At 36.1% G+C, this 27,736-nt stretch overlaps 1 protein-coding gene across 1 annotated transcript in view; it reads left to right on the top strand.

Moving 5' to 3' along the window:
- The window catches only part of BCHE (butyrylcholinesterase), an 89,327-nt gene extending 62,196 nt beyond the window's left edge, over nt 1–27,131 (top strand). The window contains exons 3-4 of the mRNA XM_079923082.1: nt 19,370–19,536; nt 26,018–27,131. Coding sequence (XP_079779208.1) covers nt 19,370–19,536; nt 26,018–26,142 — 292 coding nt within the window. The 3' untranslated portion in view covers nt 26,143–27,131. The remainder of the gene's footprint in view (nt 1–19,369; nt 19,537–26,017) is intronic.
- Nucleotides 27,132–27,736: the final 605 nt, after the last annotated feature.

Raw genomic sequence — 27,736 nt, 5'->3', positions numbered from 1 at the left:
GTGCCCTGCATTGGCTGGTGGATTCTTAACCACTGGCCATCAGGGAAGTCCCACATGTCTCTTTCTGAATTATGGTTTTCTCAGGGTATATGCCCATTAGTGAGATTGCTGGGTCATATGGTAGTTTTATTTTTAGTATTATAAGGAACCTCCATACTATTCTCCATAGTGGCTGTATCAATTTACATTCCCACCAATAGCGTAAAAGGGTTCCCTTTTCTCCACACCCTCTCCAGCATTTATTGTTTCTAGAGTTTTTGATGATGGCCATTCTAACCAGTGTGATGTGATAGCTCATTGTCGTTTTGACTTGCATTTCTCTAATGATTAGTGATGTTGAGCATCCTTTCATGTGTTTTTTGGCAATCTGTATATCTTCTTTGGAGAAGTGTCTATTTAGGTCTTCTGTGCATTTATGGATTGGGTTGTTTGTTTTCTTTATATTGAGCTGCATGAGCTGCTTGTATATTTTGGAGATTAATCCTTTGTCTGTTGCTTCATTTGCAAATATTTTCTCCCATTCTGAGGATTGTCTTTTCATCTTGTTTATGGTTTCCTTTACTGTACAGTAGCTTTTAAAAAGCTTTTAAGATTCATTAGGTCCCATTTATGTTTATTTTTATTAACATTACTCTAGGAGGTGGGTCAAAAATGATCTTGCTGTGATTTATGGCAAAGAGTGTTCTGGCTAATATTTCCTCTAAGAGTCTTCTAGTGTCTAGCCTTACATGTAGGTCTTTAATCCATTTTGAGTTTATTTTTGTGAATGGTGTTAGGAAGTGTTCTAATTTCATTCTTTTACATGTGGCTGTCCAGTTTCCCCAGCACCACTTATTGAAGAGGCTCTCTTTTTGCCTTTGTATATTCTTGGTCCTTTATCAAAGATAAGGTGACCAGAGGTGGGTGGGCTTATCTCTGGGCCTTCTATGCTGTTCCATTGATATATAGTTCTGTTTTTGTGCCAGTACCTTAGTGTACTGTAGTTTTGCAGTATAGACTGAAGTCAGGGAGCCTAATTCCTCCAGCTCCATTTTTCTTCCTCAAGACTGCTTTGGCTATACAGGGTGTTTTGTGTTTCCATACAAATTGTGAAATTTTTTGTTCTAGTTCTGTGAAAAATGCCATTGGTAGTTTGATAGGCATTGCACTGAATCTTTAGATTGCTTTAGGTAGTATATTCATTTTCACAATGTTCATTCTTCCAATTAAAGAAGATAGTATATCTCTCCATCTGTTTGTATCTTCTTTCATTTCTTTCATCAGTGTCTTATAGTTTTCTGAATACAGGACTTTTGTCTCCTTAAGAAGGTTGATTCCTAGGTAATTTATTCTTTTTGTTGCAGTGGTAAGTGGGAGTGTTTCCTTAATTTCTCTTTCAGATTTTTTGTTGTTAGTGTATAGGAATGCAAAAGATTTTTGTGCATTAATTTCGTATCCTACTACTTTACCAAATTAAATGATTAGCTCTAGTATTTTTCTGGTGTCACCTTTAGGACTCTCTATGTATAATATCATGTCATCTGCAGACAGTGACAGTTTTACTTCTTTTCCAATGTGGATTCCTTTTATATCTTTTTCTTCTCTGATTGCCTTGGCTAAAATTTCCAAAACTATGTAGAATAATAGTGGTAAGAGTGGGCAACCTTGTCTTGTTCCTGATCTTAGTGGAAATGCTTTCAGTCTTTCAACATTGAGAATGATGTTGACTGTGGGTTTGTCATATATGGCTTTTATTATGTTGAGGTAGGTTCCCTCTGTGCCCACTCTCTGGAGAGTTTTTGTCATAAATGGGTGTTGAATTTTGTCAAAAGCTTTTTCTGCATCTATTGAGATTATCGTATGGTTTTTATTCTTCAATTTGTTAATATGGTGTATCACATTGATTGATTTGCATATATTGAAGAATCCTTGCCTTCCTAGGATAAACCTCACTTGATCATGGTGTATAATCCTTTAAATGTGCTATTGGTTCTGTTTGCTAGTATTTTGATGAGGATTTTTGCATCTATGTTCATCAGTGATATTGGCCTGTAGTTTTCGTTTTTTGTGACATCTTTGTCTGGTTTTGGTATCAGGGTGATGGTGGCCTCATAGAATGAGTATAGGAGTTTTCTTCCCTCTGCTATATTTGGGAGAGTTTGAGAAGGATAGGTGTTAGCGCTTCTCTAAATGTTTGATAGAATTCACCTGTGGAGCCATCTGGTCCTGGACTTTTCTTTGTTGGAAAATTTTTATCACAGTTTCAACTTCAGTGTTTGTGATTTGTCTGTTTATATTTTCTGTTTCTTCCTGGTTCTGTCTTGGAAGGTTGTACTTTTCTAAGAATTTGTCCATTTCATCCAGATTGTCCATTTTATTGGCATATTGTTTCTTGTAGTAGTCTCTCATGATCTTTTGTATTTCTGCAGTGTCAGTTGTTACTTCTCCTTTTTCATTTCTAATTCTACTGATATGAATCTTCTCCTTTTTTTTCTTGATGAGTCTGCCTAATGTTTTATTGATTTTGTTTATCTTCTCTAAGAAACATCTTTTAGTTTTATTGGTCATTGTTATTGTTTCCTTCATTTCTTTTTCATTTTTTCCTGATCTGATCTTTATGATTTCTTTCCTTCTGCTAACTTTGGGGATTTTTTTTGTTTTTCTTTCTCTAATTGCTTTAGATGTAACATTAGGTTGTTTATTTGAGACTTTTCTTGTTTCTTGAGGTAAGATTGTATTGCTATAAACGTTTCTCTTAAGGCTGCTTTTGCTGTATTTCATAGGTTTTGGGTCATCATGTTTTCATTGTCATTTGTTTCTAGGTATTTTTTGATTTCCTTTTTGATTTTTTCAGTGATCTCTTGGTTATTTAGTAGCATACTGTTTAGCCTCCATGTGTTTGTATTTTTCAGTTTTTTTCCTGTAATTGATATCTTGTCTCATAGCATTGTGATTGGAAAGGATACTTGATATGATGTCAATTTTCTTAAATGTATCAAGGCTTAATTTTTGATCCAAGATATGGTCTATGCTTGAAAATGTTCCATGAGTACTTGAGAAGAAAGTGTATGCTGTTGTTTTTGGATGGAATGTCCTATAACTATCAATTAAGTCTATCTGTTCTAATGTGTCATTTAAAGCTTGTGTTTCCTTATTTATTTTCATTTTGGATGATCTGTCTGTTGGTGAAAGTGGAGTGTTAACGTTCCCTACTATTATTGTGTTACTGTCAATTTCCCCTGTTATAGCTGTTAGCATTTTCCTTATGTTTTGATGTGCTCCTATGTTGGGTGCCTAAATATTTGCAATTGTTATATCTTCTTCTTGGAATGATCATTTGATCATTATGTAGTGTCCTTCTTTATCTCTTGTAATAGTCTTTATTTTAAAGTCCATTTTGTCTTATATGAGAATTGCTACTCCAGTTTTCTTTTGATTTCCATTTGTATGGAATACCTTTTCTTATCCCCTCATTTTCAGTCTGTATGTGTTCCTAGGTCTGAAGTGGGTCTCTTGAAGACACCATACATATGGGTCTTGTCTTTGTATCCATTCAGCCAGTCTATGTCTTTTGGTTGAAGCATTTAATCCATTTATATTTAAGGTAATTATCGATATGTATTTTCCTATTACCATTTTCGTAATTGTTTTGGGTTTGTTATTGTACATCTTTTCCTTCTCTTGTGTTTCCTGCCTAGAGAAGTTCCTTTAGCATTTGTTGTAAAGCTGGTTTGGTGGTGCTGAAATCTCTTAACTTTTACTCATCTGTAAAGCTCTTAATTTCTCTGTTGAATCTGAACAAGATCCTTGCTGGGTAGAGTAATCTTGGTTGTAGTTTCTTCCCTTTCATCACTTTAAATATGTCTTGCCACTGCTTTCTGCAGAGTTCAGCTTTTAACCTTATGGGATTTCCCATTAATGTTATTTGTTGATTTTCCCTTGCTGCTTTTAATATTTTTTCTTTGAATTTAATTTTTGATAGTTTGATTAATATGTGTCTGTCTCCTTGGATTTCTCCTGTATGAGACTCTGTACACTTCCTAGACTTGATTGACTATTTCCTTTCCCACTTTAGGGAAGTTTTCAACTATAATCTCTTCAAATATTTTCTCAGACCCTTTCTTTTTCTCTTCTTCTTCTGGGATCCCGATAATTCGAATATTGGTGCATTTAATGTTGTCCCAGAGGTCTCTGAGACTGTCCTTAATTCTTTTCATTCATTTTTCTTTATTCTGCTCTGTGGCAGTTATTTCCACTATTTTATCTTCCAGGTCGCTTACCCATACTTGTGCATCAGTTTTTCTGCTCTTGATTCCTTCTAGAGTATTTTTAATTTCATTTATTGTGTAGTCCATCATTGTTTGTTTGCTCTTTAGTTCTTCTAGCTCCCTGTTAAAAGTTTCTTGTATTTTCTCCATTCTATTTCTGAGATTTTGTATATCTTTACTATCATTATTATGAATTATTTTTCAGGTAGACTGCTATTTCCTCTTCCTTTTTTGGGGCTGGTCAGTTTTTACCTTCCTCCTTCATCTGTTGCATATTTCTCTGTCTTCTCATTTTGTTTAACTTACTGTGTTTGCGATCTCCTTTTCACAGTTTGCAGGTTCATAGTTTCTTTTATTTTTGGTGTCTGCTCCCAGTGGGTGAGGTTGGTTCAGTGGCTTGTGTAGACTTCCTGGTGGAAGGGTTGGTGCCTTTGTTCTGGTGGGTGGGGCTGTATCTTGTCCTACTAGTGGGCACGGTTGTGTCTGGTGGTGTGTTTTGGAGTGTCTGTGAACATAGTATGACTTTAGGCAGCCTGTCTGCTAATGAGTGGGTTTGTGCTCCTGTCTTGCTAATTGTTTGGCATGGGACATTCAGCACTGCAGCTTGCTGGCCATTGGCTGGAGCTGGGTCTTAGTGTTGAAACAAAGATCTCTAGCAGAGCTCTCGCCAACTGATATTACGTGGGGCAGGGAGGTTTCTGGTGGTCCAATGTCCTGGACTCGGCCCTCCCACCTCAGAGGCTCAGGCCCTACACCTTTTCAGAGCACCAAGACCCTGCCACCCATGTGGTTCAGAAGTAAAGGAAGAAAGAAAGAAAGAAAAAAGCAAACAGACCAAACACTAGGACAAATGGTAAAAACAAACCTAAACAGACAAAATCACACAAAGCAGCATATGTATACACACTAAAACAAAATGGGAAAAAGAAAAAAAAAAAAGGAAGAGAGCAACCAAACCAATAAACAAATCTACCAATGATAATAAGCACTAAAAACTAAACTAAGATAAACATAAAACCAGAAAGAAATTAGACTCAGAAAGCAAACCCCAAGTCTACAGTTGCTCCCAAATTCCACTGCCTCAATTTTGTTAACATTCATTGTCAATTGAGGTATTCTTCAGATGCAGAGTTTATCAAGTTGATTGTGCAGATTTTTTCTGCTGCTCCTGAGGCTGCAAGGACAAATTTCCCTTTCTCTTCTTTGCTTGCACAGCTCACAAAGGGGTTCAGCTTTGGTTTTGGCCCTACCTCTGTGTGCTGGCCTCCCTCAGGAGTCTGTTCTCCACCCAGACAGGAGTGGGTCAGCAGCTGATTAGGGCTCTCTTGCTCATTCAGGCTGGGGAGAAGTAGGGGTATGGTAGTCATAATTAGAATGTGGGGTGATCCTGCAGCGACAGAAGCTGGCGTGTCATTGCAACAGCCTGAGGCACACCATGTGTTCTCCTGGGGAAATTGTCCCTAAATAATGGGACCCTGGCAGTGTGTGCTGCACAGGCTCCCAGTGTGTGGGGGGTGTTGGGGTAGTTACCTGCACTTTCACATAGGATTCTGCTGTTATAGCGGCAGCAGCATTAGCAGTTCATGCCCAACTCTGTGGTCCGAGCTGATAGCCACGGCTCGCGCCTGTATCTAGAGCTCACTTAGGTTGTGCTCTGCTTCTGTGGGCACACAGGGAAGGAATCCCTTCTCCTCGTGCACCCTGGAATAATGGTCTCTTGTCTCTTTGGCAGGTCCAGACTTTTTCCTGGGCTCCCTCCCAGCTAGCTGTGGTGCACTAACCCCCTTCAGACAGTCTTCATATCACCAGCCCCAGTCCTCTCCCTGGGGTCTTACCTCTAAAGCCATAACCTCAGCTTCCAGCCCCCACCCACCCCAGTGGGTGAGCAGACAAGCCTCTCAGGTTGGTGAGTGCTTGGTGACATAGATCCTTTGTGCAGGAATCTCTCCGCTTTGCCATCTGCACCCCTGTTGCTGTGCTCTCCTTCATGGCTCCAAAGATTCCCCTCATGCCCCCCCAATCCCCACCAGTAAAGGGGCCCTCTAGTGTGTGGAAACTTTTCTTCCTTCACAGCTCCCTCTCAGAGGTACAGGTCTCATCCCTATTCTTTTTTTTTTTTCTTTTGATCTACCTATTTATGTGGGGATTTTCTTGCCTTTTGGGAAGTCTGAGGTCCACCAGCATTCAGTAGGTGTTACATAGGAGTTGTTCCACAAGAATGTGTTTTTGATGTTATTTATGGGGAGGAAGCTGATCTCCACGTCTTACTCCTCTGTCATCTTGAAGGTCTCCTCTTGCTCTTGTTAAAATATTCTTCCCTCAAATAAATTGGATGGCATACTCTTGTCCTCTGTCAACTCTTCACTTAAAAGTTTATTTCCTATCAAATATTGCAGAGTTTCACTACCCAGAGGTAGCCAAAGTCAAGGTGAAGACACAGCCTTCAGACTGTCAAGTTGACCCAAGATTTCTGATAACCCTTGCAAGTTCAGAGTCCCCACTGATGCCCTCAGATTTGATAATTCACTAGAATGATTCACTGAACTGAGAACAATGCTATAATTATAATGAACAGTTTTAATATAGCAAAAAGATATAGTTCAGAATGAACGTAGGAGATACATAGAGCAAAATCTATGACTGACAATGTTCCAAACAGAAACTTTCAGTGTCCTCAGAGATATATTACTTTCATGGTATCAATTGTGGCAGTGTGCAACAAGCCTCTTAGATAGCCACATCCACCAGAGGGCAGACAGCAGAAGCAAGAAGAATTACAATTCTGCAGCCTGTGGAAGGAAAACCACATTCACAGACAGCTAGACAAAATAAAAAGGCAGAGTACTTTGTACTAGATGAAGGAATAAGATAAAACCCCAGAAAAACAACTAAATGAAGTGGAAATAGGCAACATTCCAGAAAAAGAATTCAGAAAAATGATGGTGAAGATGATCCAGGACCTCGGAAAAAGAATGGAGGCAAAGATTGAGAAGATGCAAGAAATGATTAACAAAGACCTAGAACAATTAAAGAACAAACAAAAAGAGATGAACAATACAATAACTTAAATAAAAAATACACTAGAAGGAATCAATAGCAGAATAACTGAGGCAGAAGAATGGATAAATGACCTGGAAGACAGAATGGTGGAATTCACTGCTGTGGAACAGAATAAAGAAAAAAGAATGAAAAGAAATGAAGACAGCTTAAGAGATCTCTGGGACAACATTAAACACAACAACATTAGCACTATAGTGGTCTCAGAAGGAGAAGAGAAAGAGAAAGGACCCGAGAAAATGTTTGAAGAAATTATAGTTGAAAACTTCCCTAACATGGGAAAGGAAATAGCCACTCAAGTCAGGGAATTGCAGAGTTCCAAGCAGGAGAAACATGCTGAGACACATAGTAATCAAATTGACAAAAGTTAAAGACAAAGAAAAATTATTGAAAGCAACAAGGGAAAATGACAAATAACATACAAGAGAACTCCCATAAGGTTAACACCTGATTTCTCAGCAGAAACTCTACAAACCAGAAAAGAGTGGAACAATATATTTAAAGTAATGATAGGGAAGAAACTACAACCAAGATTACTCTACCCAGCAAGAATCTCATTTATATTCGATGGAGAAATCAAAAGCTTTACAGACAAGCAAAAGCTAAGAGAATTCAGCACCACCAAACCAGCTCTACAGCAAATGGTAAAGGAAATTCTCTAAGTGGGAAACACAAGGGAAGAAAAGGACCTACAAAAACAAACCCATAACAATTAAGAAAATGGTAATAGGAACATACATATCAATAATTACCTTAAACATGAATGGATTAAATGCTCCAACCAAAAGACACAGGCTCAGTGAATGGATACAAAAACAAGACCAATATATATGCTATCTACAAGAGACCCACTTCAGACTTAAGGACACATACAGGCTGAAAGTGAGGGAATGGAAAAAGGTATTCCATGAAAATGGAAATCAAAAGAAAGCTGGAGTAGCAATACTCATATCAGATGAAATAGACTTTAAAATGAATAATGTTACAAGAGACAAAGAAGGACACTACATAATGATCAAGGGATCAAACCAAGAAGAAGATATAACAATTATAAATATATATACACCCAACATAGGAGCACCTCAATACATAGGCAACTGCTAACAACTATAAAATAGGAATTTGACAGTAACACAATAACAGTGGGGGACTTTAACACCTCACTTACACCAATGGACAGATCATCCAGACAGAAAATTAATAAGGAAACACAAGTTTTAAATGACACAATAGACCAGATAGATTTAATTGATATTTATAGGACATTCCATCCAAAAACAGCAGATTGCCCTTTATTCTCAAGTGCACACAGAACATTCTCCAGGATACATCACATCTTGGGTCACAAATCAAGCCTTGCTAAATTTAGGAATATTGAAATCATATCAAGCATCATTTCTGACCACAACACTATGAGATAAGAAATCAGTTACAGGGAAAACAACTGAAAAAACACAAAGACATGGAGGCTAAACAATACGTTAATATATAACCAAGAGATCACTGAAGAAATCAAAGAGGAAATCAAAAACTACCTAGAGACAATTACAACAAAACATGACAGCCCAAAACTTATGGGATGCAGCAAAATCAGTTCTAAGAGGGAAGTATATAGGAATACAATCCTACCTCAAGAGACAACAAAAATCTCAAATAAACTATCTAACCTTACACCTAAGGGAACTAGAAAAAGAAGAACAAACAAAACCCAAAGTTAGTAGAAGAAAAGAAATCATAAAGATCATGGCAGAAATAAATGAAATAGAAACAAAGAAAGCAATAGCAAAGATCAATAAAACTAAAAGCTGTTTTTTTGCGAAGATAAACAAAATTGATAAAATGGAAAAGGACCTACAAAAACAAAGCCATAACAATTAAGAAAATGGTAATAGGAGCATACATATGGATAATTACCTTAAACATGAATGGATTAAACTTACCAGCCAGACTCATCAAGAAAAAAAGGGAAAAGACACAAATCAATCGAATTAGAAATGGAAAAAGGAGAAGTTACAACAGACACTGAAGAAATACAAAGCATCATAAGAGACTACTATAGTAACTCTATGCCAATAAAATGGACAACCTGGAAGAAATGGAGAAATTGTTAGAATGGTTTAACTTTCCAAGATTGAACCAGGAAGAAATATAAAATATGAACAGATGATCACAAGCACTGAAATTGAACCTGTGATTAAAAATCTTCCAACAAACAAAAGTTCAAAAGATGGCTTCACAGGTGAATTCTATCAAATATTTAGAGAAGAGCTAACACCCATCCTTTTCAAACTCTTCCAAAATTTGCAGAGGAAAGAACACTGCCAAACTCATTCTATGAGGCCACCAGCACCCTGATACCAAAACCAGACAAAGCTACGACAAAAAAGGGAAATTGCAGACCAATATCACTGATGAATATAGATGCAAAAATCCTCAACCAAATACTAGCAAACAGAATTCAACAACACATTAAAAGGATCATACACCAAGATCAAGTGGGAATTTTCACATGGATGCAAGGATTCTTTAATATATGCAAATCAATCAATATGATACACCATATTAACAAACTGAAGAATAAAAACCATATGATCATCTCAATAAATGCAGAAAAAACTTTGGACAAAATTCAACACCCATTTATGATTAAAAACTCTCCAGAAAGTGGGCATAGAGGGAACCTACCTCAACATAATAAAGGCCATGTATGAAAAACCCACAGCAAACATCATTCTCAATGATGAAAAACTGAAAGCATTTCCTCTAAGTTCAGGAAAAAGACAAGAATGTCCACTCTTACCACTATTATTTAACATAGTTTTGGAAGTCCTTGCCATTGCAGAGAAGAAAATGATATAAAAGGAATACAAATTGGAAAAGAAGAAGTGAAGCTGTCACTGTTTGCAGATGACATGATAGTATACATAGAGAATCCTAAAGATGCCACCAGAAAACTACTAGAGCTAATCAATGAATTTGGTACAGTTGCAGGGTACATAATTAATGCACAGAAATCTCTTTCATTCCTATACACTAAAAACGAAATATCAGAAAGAGAAATTATGGAAAAAATCCCATTCACCACTGCAACAAAAATGATAAAAACCTAGGAATAAACCTACATAATTAGGTAAAGAACTGTACTCAAAAAACTATAAGACACTGATGAAAGAAATCAAAGGTGACACAGATGGAAAGATATACCATGTTGTTGGATTGGAAGAATCAATATTGTGAAAATGACTATGCTACCCAAAGCAATCTACAGATTTAATGCAATCCCTATCAAATTACCTGTGGCATTTTTTACAGAACTAGAACAAAAACTCTTAAAATTTATAAGGAGACAGAAAAGACCCTGAATAGCCAAAGTAGTCTTGAGGTAAAAAAAAACAGAGCTTGGAACCAGACTTCAGACTATACTACAAAGCTATAGTAATGTAGACAATATGGTACTGGTACAAAAACAGAAATATAGATCAATGGAATAGGATAGAAAGCTGAGAGATAAACCCATGCACGTTTGGTCAACTAATCTATGACAAAGGAGGCAAGGATATACAGTGGAGAAAAAACAGCCTCTTCAATATGTGGTGCTGGGAGAAATGGACAGCTACATGTAAAGGAATGAAATTAGAATACTCCGTAACACCATACACAAAAATAAACTCAAAATGGATTAAAGACCTAAATGTAAGACTGGACACTATAAAACTCTTAGAGGAAAACATAGGAAAAACACTCTTTAACATAAATCACAGCAAGATCTTTTTTGATCACCTCCTAGAATAATGGAAATTAAAACAAAAATAAACGAATAGGACCTAGTGAAACTGAAAAGCTTTTGCAAAGCAAAGGAAACTACAAACAAGATGAAAAGGCAACCCTCAGAATGGGAGAAAATATTTGCAAACGAATCGATGGACCAAGGATTAATCTGCAAAATATATAAACAGCACATGCAGCTCAATATTAAAAAAAAAAACAAAGAGCCCAATCAAAAAATGGACAGAAGACCTAAATAAACATTTCTTCAAAGAAGACATGCAGATGGCCAAGAAGCACATGAAAAGTTGCTCAACATCACTAATTATTACAGAAATGCAAATCAAAACTACAATGAGGTATCACCTCACAGCAATTAAAATGGGCATCATCAGGAAATCTACAAACAAATGCTGGAGAGGGTGTGGAAAAAAGGGAACACTTTTGCACTGTTGGTGGGAATGTAAATTGATACAGCCACTATGGAGAACAGTATGGAGGTTCCTTAAAAAACTAAAAATAGAATTGCCATATGACCCAGCAATCCCACTAATTGGCATATACCCAGAGCAAACCGTAATGCAACAAGACACATGCATCCCAATGTTCATTGCATCACTATTTATAATAGCCAGGTCATGGAAGCAACCTACATGCCCATCGACAGACGAATGGATAAAAAAGATGTGGTACATATACACAATTGAATATTACTCAGCCATAAAAAGGAAGGAAATTGGGTCATTTGTAGAGACATGTATAGATCTAGAGAGTGTCATACAGAGTGAAGTAAGTCAGAAAGAGAAAAACAAATATCGTATATTAACGCATATATGTGGAACATAGAAAAATGGTACAGATGAACTGGTTTGCAGGGCAGAAATTGAGACACAGATGTAGAAAACAAACGTATGGACACCAAGGGGGGAAAGCGGTGGGGGTTGTGTGTGTGTGATGAATTGGGTGATTGGGATTGACATGTATACACTGATGTGTATAAAATTGATGACTAATAAGAACCTGCTGTATAAAAAATAAAATAAAATTCAAAAATTCACACAATAAAACATAGATCTTATCTTTTCACTTAACGCTCTTAAACATTTTGAAATATTCTGATGGCATGTAAAATAAAATCCAGTTTCTTTATCATAAAAAAAAAATTGTGGCAATATGCACATGGAGAATTGCCAACCCAGGAAGCTCACCTGAACTTGAGGTTCACAGTTTTACTGGTGTTTCATCATAAAGGCATGTTTGATTGTATTATTGGCCAAGTGGTGAAACTCAATCTTCAGGCTCCTCTCCTTCCTGGAGATCAGGATGATATCACTTGGTTCAAAGTCCCAACCCTTTAATCACATGGTTAGCCTTTCTGGTGAGGATACTTCTTTCCCTAAAATTATCAGTGTGAGCAGCCTCACCCTGAGTCATGGCATTAGCAAAAGCCATCATGTACACAACATGAGTCACCTTGTTAGCATAAACTATCAAGTACACTGAAAAATTCCAAAGACTTAGGGGTTATCTCACAAGGAAATGTGGACAAAGGCCAATCGAATTCATTATTATACAGTCCCTCACCACTGCCCCTTCACACACACACACACACACACAAAATAATATATACTCATTTCCTATCATCCCCACTCTCCACTTTATTATTATTTCTAGCAGCTATTACTGTTTAACATACTATACATTTTCCTTTATTTTCATCTTTATCATCTATCTTTCTCATAGAATGAAAACTGTAAGAGGCAGGAATTTCTGTCTTTTTTGTTTTTGTTGAATCTTCAGTGATTCAAACAAGCCTGACATAATGAAACAGGAGGGAAGGGGGCAGGGCACAACTTTAAAAGAATGACATAGCCCGAGGATATAACATAAACTGATTAGAACCAAATAGGTCCTAGATGGCAGACTTCCACTAGACCTTGAACCTCAGTATACTCATTGTAACACATCAGCATGCTAAATGACACACCCACAGGTGCCATGACAGTTCCAAGGGTGACCATAAAGGTCAAAAAGTGGGTGGTGGGCCAATTTCTGGAAATTCCTACACCTTCCCCCAAAATAGCTGGAATACTCCTCCCACTCATTAGCCTATGAAATTACCCAACCCTATAAAAACTGACAACCCCATACCCTGGTGCCTCTCGCCTTCTGAGATTGCCCACACTCCATCTGTGGAGTGTATTTCTCTCTAAATAAATCCACTTCTTACCTATCACTTTGTCTCTCACTGAATACTTTCTGTGATGAGACATCAAGAACCTGAGCTTCACTAAGTCCTGCGACCAGGTGTGTGATCTCAGTTAAAAGAATGTGGGTTCAATTCCCAATCTGAGTTGCACAGTTTCAATGCTATGCTCTCAGTTAATATTTGTTTAATGAAAGAATGGATTTAATCTCTAAATTCAGATTCTCTTATGACCCCTCTATTCTTTAAGTTAAAGTACTGTTTGTGGACACATAGTTTTTGAAGGCAAAATCCCACTGTGTCCCCCTTTGCCCGGCAAAGTAATAAAACTATCCTTTTCTACCTCACCCCCCCCAAAAAAAATACAGTTTTATTTAAGCATGACATGACATGGAATATAAATCCACGAATATGTGCATATTTAAGAAATTATCCAATATATACTGTATCCCTTTAGCACTCTTATGATTGTGGAATATTTCAGGTGGCCTTTCAATTTACAATTACTAATCATGGCTTCATTTTACTAGACTGTAAAGCACTCTAAAATATATTCACTTTAAAATCACTGTATATCTTAGTTAGAAATAACTGTCTCTGGCTCCCTGCTGGTTGTTTGGCCTGGGGCAACCCGGCACTGGAGCCTACGCAGGCTCTTTCGTGGGGCTGATGGTGGACTCTGGGGGGGCTTACACCAGGGAGTGCTTCCCAAAGCTTCTGCTTCCAGTGTCCTTGTCCTCACAGTGGGACATAGCCACCCCTCACCTCTGCAGAAGACCCTCCAACACTAGCAGGAATCTGCTAAGGCAGATACGTGGACACTGAGGTGTCTGGCAGAGGCCCCCAGGCTGTGTGGAAGGGGGCATGGGCCTGATGCTCCCCTCTGAAACCTGTTCCAGTGGCCAGGATCACAGAACAGAGGCTCTGAAGGGGACCCCTAACAGCTACTGCAATCACAAGGCACCTCCCTGTCACCCCTGAGCCCCCCCAGGACACAGGGTCGTCCTGTGTGTGGGTTCCCACTTAAGGTCTACGTTTCTGACAAATGATGACACTGAAGAAGAAGAGATTTGCTTTGGTTAAATGTGACTCGAGTTGCAAGGAAAAACCCACGATCCATAAACTCAGTGAATCACTGGGCCACCCTGCCCTGAAGCTGGGGATCAAGAATCTTACTAAAGTTAGATGTAGTCACACATCCTAAAAACTAGTTGCAGGGCTTCCCTGGTGGTGCAGTGGTTGAGAGTCCGCCTGCCAATGCAGGGGACACGGGTTCGTGCCCCGGTCTGGGAAGATCCCACATACCGCGGAACGGCTGGGCCCATGAGCCATGGCCTCTGAGCCTGCGTGTCCGGAGCCTGTGCTCCGCAACGGGAGAGGCCACAACAGTGAGAGGCTCGCGTACCGCAAAAAAAAGAAAAAAAAAAACTAGTTGCAGAGATTGATAACTGAACCAATACAGAAAGGAATACAGTAAGGACACCCAGAATTCCTGAAGCCACTCAAGGACCCCGGACACACTGAGAATGACCAAGTGGGAAGAGGGGAAGGCCTGGATCCTGGGTAACAAATGCTTGTAAGTCACTGACCCGACCAAACTGGAAATTGTCCTCCTTTTGTCCTTTTAGTGTCAGGAAAAAAGAAAACTTTATTTTTAAGCTACTCTTTGTTGAGGTTTTTGTTTGCAGAAGCCCAAGCAACCAAATGCTACAGTTCTCATGACACTGCTCCTTACCAGACAGCCCAGGATGCCTGTTTAAAGGAAATCAGGGAAGAAAAGAGGATTAAGTGGAATTTACTGACAGCTCTGGACTAAAGGAGCCTCCAAAATAACAGGACAAGTGAATACATAGTCAAAATAGCTGAAAATGCCCACCTAGAAGAGGTGGTTCACCTGCTCCCACGGAACACACACAGCGCCAGGCCCCATCTCAGGGTCCAGATGAGGAAACCGAGGCACATGAAATGAAGTTCCTTATCTGACGTCACAGCAGAGCTTGCCTGCACTGCCTAAGTGTCAGGGTACGTTACCAGGATACACCAACGTAAGGACACAGTGTTTGCTTCCCCAGGACTTCCTAGAAATTATAGCAGGACAGGAGATGTCACCTCATGGGATGGGAAACGAGAGCCAGACAGGCTTCCCAGAGGCGGCATGTGATTTGGAGCTGGGAGACAGACACAGGTGTCTAACAGAGGAGATCAAAACCACTTTAATCATTCATAAAGCCGACTGGACACCTGGGCCTTAGACCTGCGGTGCGGCAATCGGCCCCAGGGAAACCCTTAGCTCTGGAGGACACATCTCAAAGTAGAAGAAGGTGGACCCAAAGGCAACTGTTTGGAAACACAAAATATAGTTAGAAGTTTCACCTTCTAAAAATGTCAGTGCTGGGCTTCCCTGGGGGCCCAGTGGTTAAGAATCCGCCTGCCAATGAAGGGGACACGGGTTCAAGCCCTGGTCCGGGAAGATCCCACATGCCACAGAGCAACTAAGCCCGTGCACCAAAACTACTGAGCCTGTGCTCTAGAGCCCATGAGCCACAACTACTGAGCCCACGTGCCACAATTACTGAAGCCTGCCAGCCTAGAGCCCATGCTCTGCAACAAGAGAAGCTGCCGCAATGAGAAGCCCACGCACCGCAACAAAGAGTAACCCCCAGTCGCCGTAACTAGAGAAAGCCGGTGCGCAGCAACGAAGACCCAATGCAGCCAAAAATAAATAAATAAATAAAATTGTCAATGCCTACGCTTGACCACCTTAGAGGGACTGAATAGATGACAGGTGAAGTGAGCTGCCTGTCAGAAAGAAAGAACAAATGATGTCTGTGGTCCTGGGAAATTTTTAAAAAGCTAAAGAAACAAATGGAACACACCTTTAATAATTCTGATATTTACTTAAATCCCATAAAAATAAAGACAAGTTCTTCAAATGAGAAAAAAAAAAAAGAGAAATAACTGTCCCTGAATTCTTAAAGGGAATCTTAAGTCCTGTGTTAGGATTGGGTAGGCAATATTGGAATTTGTAATTCACAGAAAACTTGATTCATGAAGTTGAGTGCATCCTACTTCTTCATACCTGGCATCCTGAGTAAATTAATGTCTTTTTAAAGAATTTCTTCATAAAATGAATTATCAAATCTGTGCCCAAATACCAATGACAAGCAGGTAATTTCCTATAATACAGTTTGAAAGATACTCTGCTTTTTTAGTTAAATAAGCCATGTCTTAAAATTTTTCTATCCTACATCAGAGGAAAAGTGAAATGGATGACTGTTAGACCACTTTTGTATACCACAAATTGGGAAAAGAACCTGGTAACAAAAAGAGAAGAGATTTCTTTATCTCATGGAAAGTGTTAAGTATTGTCACTTTGAGGTCTTTATTTTATAACCAGAATAGAAAATATTTTTGAAAAATAATAAACTCAAGATGTTTAAATTTATCTTATAATTTTGGAATTAAAATTATATAGTGTTTCAGAATTCTGTATCTGGGAATTATACTGTATTTCACAAAGTGTTTAATTGATACAAATAGGAAGAGAATTATGTCTCTGGTTAAGTTTTAGAGTCTTTGGAGGTTTCTGCAATTATAGAGTAAAATGCTTCATCACTTCAAGAGCTATTTCAATCACTTTTTGAAAACTATATCTGCATCCATAGGCAAAGGAATTTTATTATCTCTGAATTACAATTTGGAATCTCATGAGTTATTTCATAGGACAAAGTTTGTTAAATGAACACTGGCAGTGCCATTAGTGTTTCGCTCTTGAACTCAAGTACAAGTCAGCTCTATTTAAGTCACCATTTGCAGAAGCCAGAAATAAATGTGCAGTTAAAATGGTGCCATAAGTTAATTAGAATGGAATTAGAAGGAAAGTGGGCAATTTAGGAACATAAGGATTGCTGTACCGAATCAGACCAATGGTTCTCCTGGTTTAATATCCAGCCTCCAGCAGCTGTACTTGTTCATTTCTAAAGCTTTAACAGAAAAGAAAAAGACTACATAATTCACCTAGACAAGTGTGCCATCTGTGATCTGGAGAAATTTTCTTCCTGACCTCTTTCAAATAATACCCTAAAGCAAGCGGTTTCAATCCTGTTATGATATTGGCTTGGCTTGAATAGCTCTGGTTATTAATAATTCTTATTAAATCATCCAACTCCTACATAAAATCAACTAGTTCATCAAGAAGCTGTTTACCTCTACAGCCCCTGAATCATGGTTGAATATTTGTGCATCTGTGATAAATTAGGAATTTATGGTACTTATTCAACACAAGTTCTTGTTGACAAAATCTGCCTCTAGTTAACCAAGCTGGATGAATGCCTGCTTCGCTTTCCAAATTCTAGGGGTTCACAGGCTTTCGGCCAAAAAAAAAAAAAAAGTGTAACTGCTATCACTACTCCCAACTTCCTATCCATTAATAATATACAGAAGGTATTTGAATGATGAAGAATTCTGTGTGCTAAACTTTTAGAAAAGTTCAACTGGAGTTTTTCTTATATGACTTTGCTTAAGTTAGACAAATCTAAGAGAAAGGAATGAATTACTTATCCCTATCACTTTAGTCTTCCTTTTATGATACAAGTATCTGTGACTAGTTTCTAGGTTTCTTGATTATTCTAGATACCACCTCCGGGTCAATATTTCTAAAATGTTATGTACACAATAAACCATCTAGCAAAGAATCCCTCAAGAATTGTAAATGCCTACAAGCTAAAGTCTAAACCATTTTCCTAGGCTGTCAGATCTTACTGCTATAACACTTATATCCTAAAGCTATAATTCTAAAAGGATCTCCTCTATCTTAGAATCCAAGAAAACTAGTTTTTTCATTGCTATTTGAACTAAGAGAACACTTATTATTTATACTATGTTAATTCTGTTCCCTTTCTCTAGCACTCCAAACTTCTCTTTCTGGTTCAATTCCTTATTTTTTCTCCTTACTTCAGCTAAAATTGCATTCCTTTAGATAATTCCCTCTTCTGACAATTTTTGTCCCTTTGTTTATGCTTGATTTAGTCTACCATATATTGTTGGTTCTTTGTTTTCATGGATGTCCTTGATTGTAAATTCCCTGAGGGAAACTATGTTTTCCATATTTATTTGTGTTTCTAGAGCCCAGGCAGGGTCTGACTCATAATAATAGCATACAAATATATTAAAGAAAAATCTTTAGACTCACCAGTGACTATCTAGACAGAGTCACTTCCAGAATGTTTACTCTTTGAGTTTCTGTTTGTGTGACCTAGGCAATAATATATTATTGAGTCCTACAAGGTACAAAAGAACCAAAAATCATAAATTTCTGAAAAATAGAGCCAAGTGTTACTGATTTAAAAATCACAAAGATATGGGAAACATCAGCACAAAAAAGAGAATCTGAAGGTTCTAGACTCCTGATGTTAGAAAATGAAGGAATTCCAAGCACAAGTAATAGCTAGGCAAAGACAGGAGGTAAAATAGAGGAGGGAATCACTAAGGAACTGTCCCTAATTCCTGTTGTTTGGCCCATGAAGAGAATACCTGAAAGTAATTTTGGAAATGTGGGTGGCAACATGTTCACTAACCTTTATTGAACTAACTCACTGGGGAATTATTGAAAGATTTTTAATCAGTGAACACATCTGTAAGAATGTAAGATCAACTTAAAAATGAGACTGAGGGCAGTTCCCTAGGGTAACGTGGTTATTACATACTAAGGAAATGTGTAATCAGTCCCAAATTTAAACACATGTTTAAGTGTGAAGAAAATATAAGCATTCTAGAATAGAATATATTTTTCTCCCTGTATGTTAAGCAGAAATGTGTGTAATAAGTTCTTCTTTAAATTTTAATTCCTACAATTTTAACTAACATAGTGCTTCAAGGTGCTGAAAATATTCAACCCAGTTCATTTATGCTTGACATCATCAAACAAATCCACAATTTTTCTTTTTCCACAATTTTCCTGACTTTTTAAAAGCTCTTATTGTTTTTTGAGAACTATATATATATATATATATATATATATATATATATATATATATATATATTTAATCTATCTTTGATTTCAGTAGAACTATAATGTCTCTCTTTAATTTTTTAGAAATCCAAATGGGACCCAAAACAATAGTACAAGATGGCCTGTCTTCAAAAGCAATGAACAAAAATATTTAACCTTGAATACAGAGTCACCAAGAGTATACACTAAACTACGTGCTCAACAGTGCCGATTCTGGACACTATTTTTTCCCAAAGTCTTGGAAATGACAGGTGTGTGTTGTTTTTTGTTTTGTTTTGTTTTGTTTTAGTATTTGGTTAAATAATTGGTTATGGATTATATAAAAGGGGGAAAAGGTAGACTATTCATGGCACAGTGATAATGTTCATCTGTGACTTTACAATTAATTGATTCCAATGTGTACATTATTTTAACAACCTTCTTCCATCAAGTTTAGATATGTTTTGAGGGCTTACTATATAAGCAGCACCTTAGCAGTTAAATAAAGAAAGCAAAACTAGGAATTTTTCCCTAGAGGAACAGGAAACCTAGCAGTGGAACTAAAATAGGGCACTCTCGCTATTCAGCCAATTTTTGTGGAATTAACTAATGGATAAATGAAAAAATAAATATATAAAATAAATAATGTATAATTGTGTATTTTATATATTTATACTCAAAAAGAGGCAAAACAAATTTAGTGATACAGATGTAGAGAACAAACGTATGGGGGAAAGTGACGGGGGTGGTGGTGGTGGTGGGATGAATTGGGAGGCTGGGATTGACATATATACACTAATATGTATGGAATAGATAACTCATAAGAAAAAAAATAGTGATAAATAGTAAAACCCTTGATTTCTAAGGGGGAAAAAATATCTAAAATTTACATATCTAAAAACACAATCCAAATATTTCTAAATATTCTAAGCTTGGAGATATTTAAGACCACCTACATATATTACATAATACAATAAAAAAGTAGTAATTTAGTTAACTACTCTTCAGGAAGTGATTACTTAGATTTGTATAAGGAAATACTAGGAAAATTGTTCAGATTATCCTACTATTTCAGAATTCATTGGTAAGAAGATATTTGGCTAAACTTGAATGACCAACATGAATGATCACATTTTCTGTGAGAAAAATGACATACATATACAATTCACTGCCTGTTTTTTTTTTTTTTAAAATGTCAGCTATTTATAACTGATGTGGCTCCTCAGGTCTATTTTCCATATTTTTCAAATAAAAGTAATTGACTTTCAATCACCAGACACATCGCTAACTAGTTCCTTTATACTTTACCATTCTGTTCATCAGAACATTCCGCAATTTTCAGACTACATACTAGATATCACAATACAGTAGATGTTTTTAGTTTCTTCTTTAGAGCCGTTAGGAGTTACTTTCAGGCAAATATGGACATCTCAGAGTTGTATTTGATTGTTTAATATGCCTTTTGATTCTCAGATCTTACTCACCAAAATTATAATTATGGACTCATCTGTTTGGGAAACATTATTGATAGACCAGTTCTCTGTGCATCACTAAATGCTGGGTGGCACAATATATATCAGAGATGGGCTTCTGCATCCCTTGGCAGAACTACAGTGCTGCCCTTGTGTCCTCTGGGTGTGAATAGCAATGAGGTAACACATTTAATCTGCCAAGAGACCAGAAGAGGTACCATTTAACAAATCACAGACTACATATTCTCAATTGTTACTTAAAATATTTTTAAATGAGAGGGTCATAATTTGAAGGGAAATAAGGTGGGGTAGGGGCAAATTTTAAATGACTAATTTATTATAAACCAAACTGAGTCATTCTGGTTCAAGCTAATGTGGTCTACTGTGATGTATTTGTTGGTAAAATAAAATTTCAATCTCAGTAATTTTTGAAAATGTACTTCAAAATCTCTATCTCTAAATACTCAACTACTATAAAGCAGGTTGAATAAACAAACTCCTAAATTTTTAGCTAGATGCTGCTCCATCCTACACAAGGCTGAACAACTTTCTAGTGTAAGCAACACTGAGCTGTATGGAAATACCATACCTTGCTCTGGGATATTTCCAGTGTGTCTTGAAAACATAACTTTATATTTTAGCAGTATTTTTTTCAGATAATTCCCCCAAAGGAGTTATATGAAATATATTTAATAAAATTTAAAGTAAATGCATGATATAATTGTTATAACATCAACAATGTATTCATTAATAATAAAAATGTTTACATTTAAACAAACAGAACCACTTTGAAATGCCATGTTTTTAGGTTTTATAAACATAAAGGGACTAAAAGATTAAGAAATATAAAGGGACTAAAAGATTAAGAAAATATGTTCTTACCATACCTTATAGTTTTCAAGTCACAAAACTTCAAACATTTTAATTTTCAATGTTCTGAAAATTGGAGTTATTCAGATGACCTGGGCTGAAGTTTTTATGGAAATATTACTTTTTAAAAAAAAGATAACTTTACAAGTAAAGGAAAATTTCAAAAAATAACTAGTGACTGGATTTCTTAAAAGGAGAAATGTGGTAAACATTAGAAATGTTTACCACACGATGGAAGCCCAATAGACTTTATAAGTACCATTTGAGCAGTTGTTTACAACTGAGCAATAAATATTCTCAAATAAAATGATCCTTAAGACTTGTTTAAACACACAAATTCTAGCACTTAACTTTCAGACTATACTTCAGCACACAGCTAGGCTGTTATTGCATACACCTGCAAGAAATAAAATACAATATTTGTTTCAACTGTTATCAAATTCAGATTTTTCACTAAGAATATAACTCCACAATATCTCATAATCATTTGAAAAAAGAAAAGGAAGTAGAGAAATGAGGCATTCAATGTCAATAAAATATCAATATTTTTCATTAAAATTGAGAAAGTAAATTTATTTAAAGGAAAAAAATATTTAACCTTCGCATCTTCCCAGTAAAAAAAAGTATCAGATCCGGTGGTTCCTCCTTTGACCTTTGAATACATCATGAATCAAAGCATTGAATAAATCATGAACCAAAGTGTTCTTTAGTTGTTGCTTGCTACAACTAAAGAAGACCACATATAAATTTAAGAGCTGAGATACCACTTGGATTGGTCACTTTGGAACCTCATTTTGCTAATCATTTAGCAAGAATGGCAAACAAAAAAGAGATAGTGCAAAGGTGGTTTGAAGAAAAAAAATCAAGCTAGTTTTGCTGATTTCATATTTGAGTTTTCCATTCTTTGTTAAAAGCAAAACAAAATGAACAAATAAACAAAGGCTTTGCGTAACTTGATAATCAAATTAAATGATCTATTTGTTTCACTGTAAAAGTACATGAAGTCTTCAGAAAGCCCAGCCTGAGTTTATCGTAGTTCATTCTACTGTCTCACCATACACCAAAAATTATAAAAGGACAACTAGTAAGTTTGTGATCTACTCCATAAAGAATTATGAAATCCTTTGCAATTTTAATAACTAGTTGACAAACAGGAAAATAAGCAAGTAAAGAAGACAGAAGATATTTTTAATGAACTCTCAAAGTACAGGAAATATGTTATTTTTTAATCAAAATGTTCAGCACCATTAAATATCAATGTAATGTCATCTAACTTCATCTCCAATAACTATTTGGGGTTGACTCTCCTCTCTTATGTTCTGTCCTAACTCCTCAGACTTGGCTAAATAGACTCAGCTCTGGTGAAATATTGCTCACCCTTTTTTAATTGACAAGACAAAAAAACAGTTTCATTACTATCCCTCTTTCTGTAGGGAAGAGAGCCTGATTTTCCCCCAAATGAGACACAATGTGGGCAAAATGAAGGTCACCAAAGTCCTGAAAAAGTTGTGTCAATATGTTCATGAACTACTGGTATTGATCTAGCTATACACTGATTCAATAAAGAGCAAAGTTAGGAATAAATTTTTATAACAAGGGCAGTAAATTCATTTCCAGAGCTCCCCGTAGATGCATATAACTTGATTTCACAATGTAAGCACCATCTCATTTATCCCTCACGGCAACATTGCAAAATAGGGATTACTAACTCCATTTACATTTGGAAAACTAATTTGAAAAGTTAAGAATTTTTTTTTATGTCACTAATACCATAATCGATCAAGCTGGAATTTCAACCCATGTCACTCCAAAGCCTATACTGATATTCTTTTCTTTATTTCACACTGCAGCACCCTGTTAACTACAAAACAAATAGATCTACATCTCACCGATGATGATAAATCTATAGCCACTTAAGTAGTGTTCCAATTTAGGAGGAAGAAAAGAAGGAGGGGGAGGAGAAAAACTTCTAATTTTGGTTTTGACTTATGACAAAGGACTCAGGTTTCTTATTGTCTTTTTATTATGGTATATTCAGTTCCTTTGGATACTGTTAGAAAATAATTAAATGTTTTGAACTTTATTGTCTCAATGTCCAGTACTTCTAAAGTAAAAATGTACTCAGGTTTACAGAGCATTTGTGCACTAAAAAGTAAACTATTTTAATAACTAAATTGTATAGATATTTGATTATGACACATAAGGAAATAAATTTATATTTATATGAATCAATGGATTTGGTATCATTCCATGAAGAGGAAATGAAAATCAGATATAAGACCTTTTCTCTAAATATTAAAATTCATGATCTAAATGCTAAATTACCAGTCATTTATTTGTTATATTAAAAATTTTGTTTTTTCAGAATTTTAGAGTCCTTATTTTGTGTAAATAACATTTAAAACAGCATTTAATTATCATAAAAAAGAACATAAAAGTGGATAATTTGGTATGATATTTAACATCTTTCTTCCACATTTAATGGTTTTGACTCTTCAGAAAAATTCTTTTATTCACAAAAAATTATAGCCATTGACTTTTAAAAGGCATTTTACATAAAAATAGGACATTTTTGTATAAATTCTTAAATATTTATCCAATGTCCAAGCATTGTGAACATTTGAGACCTAAATATATCTTAAATTACAGGGGATCTCTTAATGGCTGTACAAATGTTTTAAATATTTTGATTTTCATATAAACTAAAAACAAATCACTGAATGTGCTCCATTGTGATAACATGAGTGAAGGCACTTTTTCATATACATTATAATGTAGTATGAGATCACATGAACTTTCTTCTCCAAATTAACATCCTACAAATTTATAATTTTAGAAAATTCCTAACTGAAAAGTATACATTAAAAAATTTTCAGTTCCCGGGCTTCCCTGGTGGCGCAGTGGTTGAGAATTTGCCTGCTAATGCAGGGCACACAGGTTCGAGCCCTGGTCTGGGAGGATCCCACATGCCACGGAGCAACAAGGCCCGTGAGCCACAACTACTGAGCCTGCGCGTCTGGAGCCTGTGCTCCGCAACAAGAGAGGCCGCAATAGTGAGAGACCCGCACACCACGATGAAGAGTGGCCCCTGCTTGCCACAACTAGACAAAGCCCTCGCACAGAAACGAAGACACAACACAGCAAAAATAAATAAATTAATTAATAAACTACTACCCCCAACATCTTCTTAAAAAAAAAAAAATTGTCAGTTCTTATTTTCACAATAGTTGAAATCACTTAAAATTTTGTTTTTAATTCAATGACTATAGCTCAGCATCCTAAAAGTTTAAAAAGTAAAAGAACTACAAATGTATAAAATACTTATAGATTTAAATAAACTATCTTCTAGCTTTATTATATCTATTTATATTAGGAACATAAATATACGGTTTTAAACGTTTGTAATTTAAGATTTTCTGTTGTTCACAGACTTTATTCTTTAATATAATACACTTTCAAATAAATCAAGATTTCAAGGTTTTTGTAGTACATAAACCCTTTTCGATTCATTGTCTCACATTATTTCTGGTATAAACACTCCTCTCCCCTGACACATACATATACTTTGCAAATTGCTGGAGATTTTCTTAATCATCCTTCTAATTTGCAAAGCAATTAATAAACTTCTATCATATAGTACAATAGTTTCAATAAGTTGCTTTCAATGACCAGGCATTGTTTGGAGTTAAAATATATTGATATATGATGAGTGTAGAATCTATACAGAATGCCGATTACAAAGTTCTCCTTATGCATTAATAAATATTCATATATAAACATTTAAATCAGAAATAATACTCCACTATATAATTATATATGTAAATGAGATGCATTAAATGAGATTTTTGCTATGCCTAGGAGAGTGAAGAGAAGAATAATATTTATGCATCTTCTCAGAAACTAAAGCAAATATATGTAATGTAACATAATTTGACATAATACATGAACGGATTTTTTTGCATTTATGTTATATATATTTTGTACCTATATATTATTTGCATTTTCATATAATATATAAAAATTCAATTAAAATCTTTTCAGGTAGTGAGAGAAGTTGATAATAAATAATGAATAAAACATCGCTGTAGGGTTTCCCTGGTGGCGCAGTGGTTGAGAGTCCGCCTGCTGATGCAGGGGACACGGGTTCGTGCCCCGGTCCGGGAAGATCCCACATGCCGCGGAGCGGCTGGGCCCGTGAGCCATGGCCGCTGAGCCTGCGCGTCCGGAGCCTGTGCTCCACAATGGGAGAGGCCGCAGCAGTGAGAGGCCCGCAGACCGCAAAAAAACAAAAACAAAAAATAAACATTGCTGTGCCGTTGGAGAAAACGGCATCTGCAATCAAAATTATTTTTCAATGAATGTAAACAGAGATTAAAATTTAGATTAATACAACTCATTCCATGTTTTACAGGAAATATTGATGAAGCAGAACGAGAATGGAAAGCAGGATTCCATCGGTGGAACAATTACATGATGGACTGGAAAAATCAATTTAATGACTACACTAGCAAGAAAGAAAGCTGTGCAGGTCTCTAATTAATAGATTTACCCTTTATAGAACATTCTTCTTCCTGTAGATCAAGGCAAAAATATCTGTGGCTCTCTTACACACCTGGTAAGAAAGCTACTATATAGCTGAAACAAAAATGCCAGAAGGATAATATCGATTTCTCACATCTTTCACTTATTATTGTACCTAACATTTCAAAACCTAAATGGCTAGAACAAGTTTAATTAAATTTCACATTATAAAGTTTCACAATTAATTATATGCATATTAAAACAATTTGCAGCTTCAAACTCTCTTTCCTGAATAACTTTAAGATGTTTTTTTTTTCCCTAAGAAGTATCTGTGTTCTTTTTCCAGTCTCAACTTTATTTTTATTACCACTCACAAAAGGTATCTTTTAAAAATGGATAAGGTCTTGAAACATTAGATACTATAATTTACAATATTTCTTCCTTTAATTAATTTATGCATTTAATGTTAATATGATATATTAAAACAAACAGAAAATAATTGGCTGCTTTGATTTTTTTTATATAAAGGCAAGAGAATTTATATATTTAAGAGAATCTTAAAATAACAGACTTGGCCACTTGGAAACACCTTATGATAGAAACAAAATGTTACTACCAAGAGACAAAATGTAAAAGAATATAATTATTTATATTTTGTATTTTTAAAAATATGTATGCTTGGAGTCCTCAAATTATATTCCTCATTCTTTCAACTCTTTTTTTCCTCACCTCCCCACTCCCCAACTCTCCTCAAACATGCCCACATGTAAATTACTCTTCCGGTAACTCAAAAATTAAAAAATGTGGATGAGCAGAAGTCTAAATGAACAATTTCAGAAGTCATGTACCATCTGGAATAAGGGAACCCTTGGCTGGACCCAGGAATGTCAGGATTTTAGTAGAGAAGTTGTTCAATTCCAAAAAAGAAATGATTACACTTTCTGCAGACCAACTATATTGTTTTAATAATTTAAAAAATTACAAAGTTACATTTACTAACTTGAATGGCAAGAGAACACATCCCATGAATAAATTCACTGTCTTTCACTAAAGGGGAGAAGTCAGGGGATTCTAAATCCCAGGAAAGGGCAATACTATTGATTATGCTAATTAAACATTGAAAACTAGCACTCAGGATAGGATAAAGTGAATCTATTGGTCTGTAGACTGTTGGTTAACGCAGTTTCATTATTCATTGGTCATAAATATGTCTATAGTTAGATCCAACATAGGTCTGCCATCCTCATCAAATTGTCACTCAAAGATCATGGCATTTTATCAAATTCAGCTGATTAAAGAGAGTTGTTATACAAGCCAAGTTAGTTCATTTCAGTGCTGCTGTAAACAGACATTTCGCTTTATATTTCTTCCTTCATCCTGAGATGAAGAAAAAAGCCACACAGGATAGACAAATTATCTGGCTTTCCATTCTACACCACCATCTTCATTTCAGGTACCATTCTCGTAGGATCTATTATGTTTTCTGAATCACTTGAGCCTCCTTTTTATGTAGAACCCTCTTACATATGAAATAACTGGATGATGCCTGTTCAACAGCATTAAAGACCCTTTAAAAGTTCTCTTAATGAGAGCAATAATGAGGAAAACA

The sequence above is a fragment of the Stenella coeruleoalba genome, assembly GCF_951394435.1.
Source record: "Stenella coeruleoalba genome assembly, chromosome: 5".
NCBI classification, from domain to species: domain Eukaryota; kingdom Metazoa; phylum Chordata; class Mammalia; order Artiodactyla; family Delphinidae; genus Stenella; species Stenella coeruleoalba.
The sequence above is the reverse complement of the archived record's forward strand: the minus strand, read 5'-3'. Positions and strand labels throughout refer to the sequence as shown.